General features: G+C 42.8%; 1 protein-coding gene and 1 long non-coding RNA gene across 2 annotated transcripts; one reads left to right on the top strand and one right to left on the bottom strand.

Moving 5' to 3' along the window:
• Positions 1 to 1,602: 1,602 nt before the first annotated feature.
• On the top strand, positions 1,603 to 4,544 carry LOC137561671 (uncharacterized). The gene is made up of 3 exons (XR_011030084.1): positions 1,603 to 1,839; positions 2,373 to 2,474; positions 4,068 to 4,544. It is a non-coding gene; the product is annotated as an uncharacterized lncRNA (long non-coding RNA).
• Positions 2,544 to 5,443, bottom strand: LOC137560787 (uncharacterized). The gene is made up of 3 exons (XM_068271928.1): positions 5,275 to 5,443; positions 3,862 to 4,024; positions 2,544 to 3,357 (listed from the first exon to the last, which is right to left on the bottom strand). The coding sequence occupies exons 2-3, from the start codon at positions 3,885 to 3,887 to the stop codon at positions 2,544 to 2,546; spliced, it is 840 nt and encodes a 279-aa protein (XP_068128029.1). The 5' UTR covers positions 3,888 to 4,024; positions 5,275 to 5,443.
• Between the last annotated feature and the right edge of the window lie 2,478 nt (positions 5,444 to 7,921).

Consider the following 7,921-nt stretch of genomic DNA (forward strand, 5'->3'; position numbering starts at 1 on the left):
AAATCCACTAAGGCATTCATGCAGAGGAACAAGTACAACGTTCTGGAATGGCCATCTCAGTCCCCAGACCTGAATATAATTGAAAATATGTGGTGTGAGTTAAAGAGAGCTGTCAATGCTCGGAAGCCATCACACCTGAATGAACTAGAGATGTTTTTTTTAAAGAGGAATGGTCCAAATACCTTCAATTAGAATCCAGACTCTTACTGAAACCTACAGGGAGCGTTTAGAGGCTGTCATTTCTGCAAAAAGAGGATCTACTAAATATTGATTTCATTTCTTTTTTGTGGTACCCAAATGTATGTACCTGCCTAATTGTGTTTAAACAATTTCTGCACACTTTCTGTAAATCCAGTAAACCTTATTTCACTTCTCAAATATCACTGTGTGTGTGTCTCCTATATGATATATTTACAGTAACTGACATTTTTTATCACAACAACCAACGATTTATATAGGAAAATCATGACGATTAACAACATTGCCCAAACTTTTGCATTCCATTGTAATTGGTGGTCAAGCAAAAAGTCAAGACGAACAACAGGCAAGCAACCAACACCAACCCAGAGCAACCAATCAGGTTTCAGATAATTAATGAAACATGGAACCTGACTGATGCTCTGAGCTACTGCTCTATGTTTGCTCTGTTTTTTTCTTTTTTTATTAATCTGCTCTGTTAAAGCGGACCCAAACTAAACATTTTTTTTATTCAAAATATTTAGTTGCACCACTCTGACACATACAAATATAAATAAACACTCCTTCAAGCCTATGAGCATTTCAGTGCATGCTTTTCACCCTCCTCTTTGCATAACTAGGGTTATACAGGTGGCAGCCATTAGCAATTCCTCCTTTGCTGGACACCATCTACTCCACCAGTTTGCCGGATTATTTGCCGGCAATATGAAAGGAAGGGAGGGGTTTTGCCAATAAATGTAAAATATTTTATATTTATTTGTAATGGATAGCGGTGAGCGGCATGGCGGCTGTCTCCGCGTCTCAGCCGGCGGCCTTTGCCGCACAGTTACATGGTGGAGTTTTGCCTGGTCCATCAGTTGCACATAGACTGAGGGCTACGCGCGCCAGGCGACAGGACCTTTATGCAAATAAAAGGGGAGTCAGCTGATCAGCCGGTCAGCTGACTCCAGCAGTGCTCCTGATTGGTTGAGTGACTGGGGCGGCGCTGTGGGGCGCTCTCAGTATATATAGGACCTGCCTGTCAGTGTCTCCTCGTCTGCTGTTGCGAATGCTACGTGTTAGCACTCAGACCTTAGTCAGATCCCAAAGTGTGCTGGGGATCCACACATAGGCCTGGTGCACACCAAAAACCGCAAGCAGATCCGCAAAACGCTAGCGTTTTTCTGAACGCTTTGTCTGTTTTTTTAGCTGCGTTTTGCTAGCGTTTTGCGTCTTGCGGTGGCGTTTAGCATGCGTTTTTCTAGCGTTTTGCGTTTTGCGTTTTTTAAGGAAAAAGGTAGAAAGAGTTGAACCAAAGGCTAAAAATTAGATATATTGATGACATGTGGATCAAATGAAGGAATTAAAGTGCAAGTACCAATATAAAAAGGGAGTGCTCCTTCACAGCATTGTGGGTTAGTTGAGGAGAGGTGACATAGTGTTTGAGAGTGAGTTGTTTTTGTGGAGAGAGAAAATGTATCCTGATTTGCTATTACTAATATGTGTAGCAGCATATATGAGACGCAGGCCAAGGACACGGAGATACTGGGTGCATCCCATACTGCAACAGCGGCGCAGGAAGGGTCAATTTTGGACACTCTATCGTGACTTGAGGCAGCATCCAGACAAGTTCTTTGGCTACACCAGAATGTCTGTGGGCAGGTAAGAGTTGTTTTGTTTGTTCTGTACCATTTGGCATTCTTGTTATTTAAATAATGAATGTTGCAGTCATTGCTGAGCCTTATTTAACACTCTGTTGGACTCCAATGTACAAACCAACACACTCAGCAATCATGTATATGCATTAAAAGACTAAGATTACCATTATGCTTGTTCCTGGTGTGTTATGCATACACTGCCTAACACCTATTGCTTTTTTGGACTACCCAGTAACTACTATAGTATATAAGCATACATCATTTTTGAACAATAACCTAAGGTAATAACCCCACGTAACACACATTTATACCTATACCAATATCATGCACCTATGAACAGCAGAAACTCAGTAAAGACACTTGTTGTGGCCAGCGACATTATTTTATTTGTTTTTGGTAGTGGTTGCCCAAATAATTCTTTAGGCCATGTTGTCATGAAGGTATTTTTGCAAACATAGAATGTATATGTTCAAAAAAGAATGCTTTTATATCACAAACATCATCAACAAATTACATATACATCTGTATTTTTGACAGTTTTGATTGTCTACTGTCCAAATTGAAGGATGCCCTTCAAAGACAAGATACTAATTATCGCCGTGCAATCACTCCAACGGAGCGTCTCCTCATAACTTTGAGGTATGTGAAACTAACTTTAAAATATTAACATAAAATATAACGATTTACACTACCTATAAGGCCCACTTCCTACTCATGTTGTGCAAGATAATCAGACATGCTTCCAGTGTCATGAATGAAAGCTTGTGTAGCTGATTCTGAAGTAGTTTGTGGCTGGGTCTGAGCTGATAAATCAGTGTACACTGGAGTGTCTGATCTTTGATACCTATTAGCTTGCTCAAAACGCATAGGTCCTGTCATAGGATAATGTGGCTGCTGCCCATATGGCCGGGTTGCCATATGCATAGGTGGGTAACTAGGTGGGTCATACATACGGTGACTCTGGTAAGATGGTTGTGGGTATGAATGATACTGAGGAGTGGCATGAGGCATGTGTTGTTGAGTGACATAGTTGGAGCTATTTTCTTCTGCCTGGCTCTGAGTTTGCAAAAATTTGCCTAGGGTCTCAGATATGGCATGTCTGGCTGCCCATTGCTTATCTGGTGGCACTTTCTGTAACAATGGCACTAAACTTAGCAGATACTGGGTGCATGGCTCTTTTAATTGTTTGATTTCCTCCTCTCGCTTCTCCATATGATCCACAGCCTTTTCAATAGAAGTAATGAGCTTGTGATCATATTCAGCCCTGCTCATACCTCTTGCTATTCTCCTGCCTTGGGTTGATGCCCTCACACCTCTACTAGATCTGTGAGTTGTGCGTGGCCTAGTAGTTAGTGTACTGGGTTGTGTTTGATCAGCAGTTGTTGAGTCACTCTCATCCAGTGTAGCTGTGTCACCATCCTGTGGAGTTAAATCATCCACTTCCAGATCACTGCTAGTGTTGTGGCCTGCATCTATTTCCGCCTCCTCAGGATCAGGATCAGGTGGCAGGCTATCTTCAGTTCTAATGTAAAGAAGAAGAGAAGAATTGAGTACTGGTATAGAGGCCAGTGATGTAAAATAGAAAATGTCATTGATGTACATGTGTAACTGTACAACAATCATAGTTGCCTTTCTCTCCTGCAGAAATGTTGTGAGTATTACTTTAAGGCACAGCCCCTGAGTCATCATGCAGATCACATGTTTGTAGTGAAGTATTAATGTATAATCTACACATGCTTGTTCGTGGTGTGTGATTCAGACACTACTGCAGCCAAATAGATCCACATGAGTGTAAGGCAACTGGTATTTGTCCACAAAATCCTACCAGATTCCTGACAGATAATCGCACTATAAATAGCTTAGTAAACAATCATATTAAGCAAAGGCCTACTGTAAAATGACCTGCAGTGAATCACATTGAGTCTATCACACTCCTGCAATGCATTGTGTGACTTGTATTTATATTACAGCTGTAGCGGATACTTTTTTCAGAAGTGTAATAGGTGTACATTTGCGCCATACTTACTCAGCCGACTCATGATGTTTTCTCATAAATTCCAGAATCCCACAGAATTTATATCTTGTTCTTTGGGAACTGCCACACCCACTTTTAGATTCTTGATATTGTTTCTCCAGCTCCTTTTTATAACTGTCTCGCACAGACTTCCATCTTTTGCGCAGGAGACCAACTTCGAACAAAAAACAAATAAACATTTCTGTATTACTTTTCAGATTTCTGGCAACAGGACATTCATATGCAGCTCTGCATTATCAGTTCCTGATGGGAAGATCTACTATCCGCTACCTGGTTTTGGACACATGCAAACTGATTTGGAAAACACTGCAGCCCGAATTTATGCCACCTCCTGATCTACCTATGTGGGAGGCTAATATTCAGCATTTCTGGGAAAAGCATCAATTCCCTAACTGCCTAGGAGCAGTGGATGGGAAACATGTCCGTATTGTTATGCCTGCAGCCACTGGCAGTGTGTATTACAATTATAAAAAATATTTCTCTCTTGTGCTCATGGCTGTGGTGGATCCGAATTTAAAATTTATATATGTGGATGTGGGTGCTTACGGCAGTTCACATGATTCTGCTGTTTTCCAACACAGCAGATTTGGCTTGAAACTCCTAACTGGCCAAATGACCTTACCAGCACCACGACCCTGGCCTGACAGACAACACCCACCTTACCCATGTGTGTTTGTGGCTGGTGAGGCATTTGCTCTATCCGTGCATGTGATGCGGCCTTATGCCCAAAGAGATATGTCTCTGAAAAAAAAAGTGTTTAATCAGCGCCTTACCAAAGCCAGGCAAGTGGTGGAATGTGCTTTTGGCATACTTTCTAACAAATGGCGCATTTTTCATACTGCCCTAGAAATGCAACCACAGTATGCTATTGCAGTTGTGAAGGCCACATGTGTTTTACACAATTATGTAAGAACATTAGATGGCATGCACACAGAGGAGGAGGAGGAGATTCCACCCTGTGCTCTTCAAAATGTTGCCCCTTCTACCTTACGTGGGCCTATTTCTGCCATTCAAATGCGAGATAAACTCGCAGATTACTTTGTGCCATAACCGATAAGTATGTAAATATTACAGGTTGACATTTAATTTGATTACATTATGATCTTTACTTTACTATTAAAAAATAGGTCAACCTCTTTGTATGTGTTAATCTATGATCATGTTCTTTACTGTAATATCACAACCGCATGCAGAATACATGTGCATACATAGACACACATGTACGTGCTGTTCCGATTGAGAGATGCCTATACAGAGACACAGACTGCAAGAGAGACATGTGGTAATGACACTTAGGATTAGCTAATTAACCTTTCAGGGGAGGGGTCTTCACATATTGTCAGCACAGTGCCAAAAGAGTCAACCTAAAAGAGTTAACAACACATGTTTAACAAATACACTCACCTTTTGCTTCTTGAGTCTTTGGTGACAATTTTTCCCATTTTTCACCCAGGAACTCATGGGCAATGTTTCTCCAGATGTCATGCAGCCTTTGATGATCTTTGTGTCCAGGCAATGTCTTGTCATACAGCTCTGGACTATTCTGTATTTTAATTATTAAATTTTCTGTGGTAAACCACGTGCCAGACATCTTGCACAAACCTTCTTTGCAATCCCTCATGCAAAGCAGAACAACAGGAAGTACACTTTGACCTGGAAGAGCAGATTCTGACAAAAAACGCATCTGCATCCACTTCCAAAAACGCTATACCAAGCGGTTTGACAGGCGGTTTGCGTTTTTCCTATACTTAACATTGAGGCAGAAACGCATCCGCAATCCAAAATCTGCTGCAGCCCGGGAGTATGCGTTTCTGCAAAACGCCTACCGCTCTGGTGTGCACCACCCCATTGAAATGCATTACCCTAGCAGATCCGCACCCACAAGCAGATCGCAAACCGCAGCGGAAACGCTCCGGTGTGCACTAGGCCCTAGTCAGATTCTGTTGATAGCTAAAGTACTAATTGAATTGTATGATTTGTTATGACCTTCTGCTAGCCTTGACTACTCTTCTGCTTACTGATTCTGTGCTTCTGCCTATCTGAACCTGTTGCCGACTCAGCCAGAACACTACTCTGATTTAAGCCTTCTGTCTTTGTACCGTATCTGTCCGTTTGTTGCCGAATCTGCTTGTCTGACTCTCCTGCCCTCACCAGTGAGCCTAGTCTCTGGTGAGGGATTCTCTGTACAGCTTAATCACCTGCTCCTCAGGTAACCAGTAGCTGCAGTACAGTTTTAATCACCTGCTCCTCAGGTGATTAGGAGTTGCAGTACAGTCTTTATCTCCTGCCCCTCAGGTGATCACCTGCTGCAGTACAGTCTGAATCACCCGCTCCACGGGTGATCAGTATATGTTGTCTTACTGTGCACCACCCGCTCCTCGGGTGAACTGATTACTAGTTCATCTGCATCTCCAGCTTGCTGGAGTGCTGATCCCTGTGTTCTATAGAGATATCTCCCTATACCAGCTTCTCTGGGGGAGTTGGTATCTCTATCTGTATTACTGTTGCACCAAACACCTAACTTTACATTTGGTTGTCCTGTGTCTCCCTATACTCACATTATTGGTGATTCTGCAGATCACCACAAAATCAGGTATAGTATCTGTATTATTGGTGATACTGCAGATCGCCAATAATCAGAAAATCTGTTCTTGCTGACACCAATCGTTACAGAACAGCAGACCAAACATTATGGACGCACTGCGTAGTCAGGTTGAAGTCCTGACCACCGCGGTAAAAAATCTTACCGGGGTGATCAATACCCAACAGACTCAGATCACTCAACTGTCTGGGACAGTACAGGTACTTCAAACGACTATTGATACAGTGCGATCCCCTTCAGTCACGGACCTTCGTATGTCCGTACCTGAAAAGTTTTCTGGGCATAGATCTGACTTTCAGAATTTCAGAAACCGTGTGCTATCCTAATTTGAGTTAAGACCCAATCTGTCAGGATCTGAGAACCAGAGGGTAACCTTTATAAAGACCCTTTTGTCAGGAGATTCACAAACATGGGCATATAGTCTTCACACAGGGCATGAGGCATTATCCTCAGTTCAGGAGTTTTTTAAAGGGGAACTGAAGAGAGAGGTATATGGAGGCTGTCATGTTTATTTCCTTTTAATCAATACCAGTTGCCTGGCAGCCCTGCTGGTCTATTTCTCTGCAGTAGTATCTGATTAAAACCAGAAACAAGCATGCAGCTAGTCTTGTCAGATCAGACTTATAAGTCTGAACCACTGAAACACTTGATCTGCTGCATGCTTGTTCAGGGGCTATGGCTAATAGTATTAGAGGCAGAGGATCAGCAGGGCTGCCAGGCAACTGGTATTGTCTAAAATGAAATAAACATGACAGCCTCCATATACCTCTCTCTTCAGTTCCCCTTTAAGGCCATGGCCGTTATATACGATGATCCGGATATTGCTATCACGGCTGAGAGGCAACTAAAAACTCTCAGGCAAGGTCGTAATTCTGTGGAGGTTTACATCGCAGAATTTAGGATGTGGGCTGTATCAGCTAGATGGGGAACGTATGCTTTATTAGACTGTTTCCTGTCAGGACTATCCGATGCAGTTTCTGATTTGATGTTAGGTCATCCTGAGCCTAAATCTCTAGACGAAGCAATTTCATTGGCGGTGCGGGTTGATCGCCGCCTTCGCTATTAAAAACAAACCCGTGGCAAAAATGCTGTAAGATCTGTTTCCTACGCCTCTTCTCCACCCTCGTCACCTCAGAACGAACCGATGCAGTTCGGTCAGTCTAGGTTAACACAAGTGGAGAAGAATCGCAGAAGGTCAGAAAGACTCTGTCTATACTGTGCTGAGGAGGGTCACATCGTCCAGAATTGCCCTAAAAAGTCGGGAAACGCTGCCGCCTAGGTGTAGTCAGAGGTAATACCCTAGGCGAGCCGTGTTTACCTCTAGATAATAACCGCTTACTCCTCCCTTGCTCCGTTACCTGGGATGGTCGGGCCACAGCCACAGAAGCATTCATGGACTCAGGCTCTGCAGCTAATTTTATAGATTATGACTTTGTCAAAAAATTGGGG

This window comes from Hyperolius riggenbachi, chromosome 3 (genome assembly GCF_040937935.1).
Source record: "Hyperolius riggenbachi isolate aHypRig1 chromosome 3, aHypRig1.pri, whole genome shotgun sequence".
Classification (NCBI taxonomy): Eukaryota; Metazoa; Chordata; class Amphibia; order Anura; family Hyperoliidae; genus Hyperolius; species Hyperolius riggenbachi.

Excerpts from the sequence above, each read along its gene's own strand:
- LOC137560787 (XM_068271928.1), bottom strand. The coding sequence starts at position 3,887 with ATGAGAAAACATCATGAGTCGGCTGA. Across the intron at positions 3,358-3,861 it reads AAACATCATGAGTCGGCTGA|AACTGAAGATAGCCTGCCAC; the intron begins GTAAGTATGGCG and ends TCTTTACATTAG.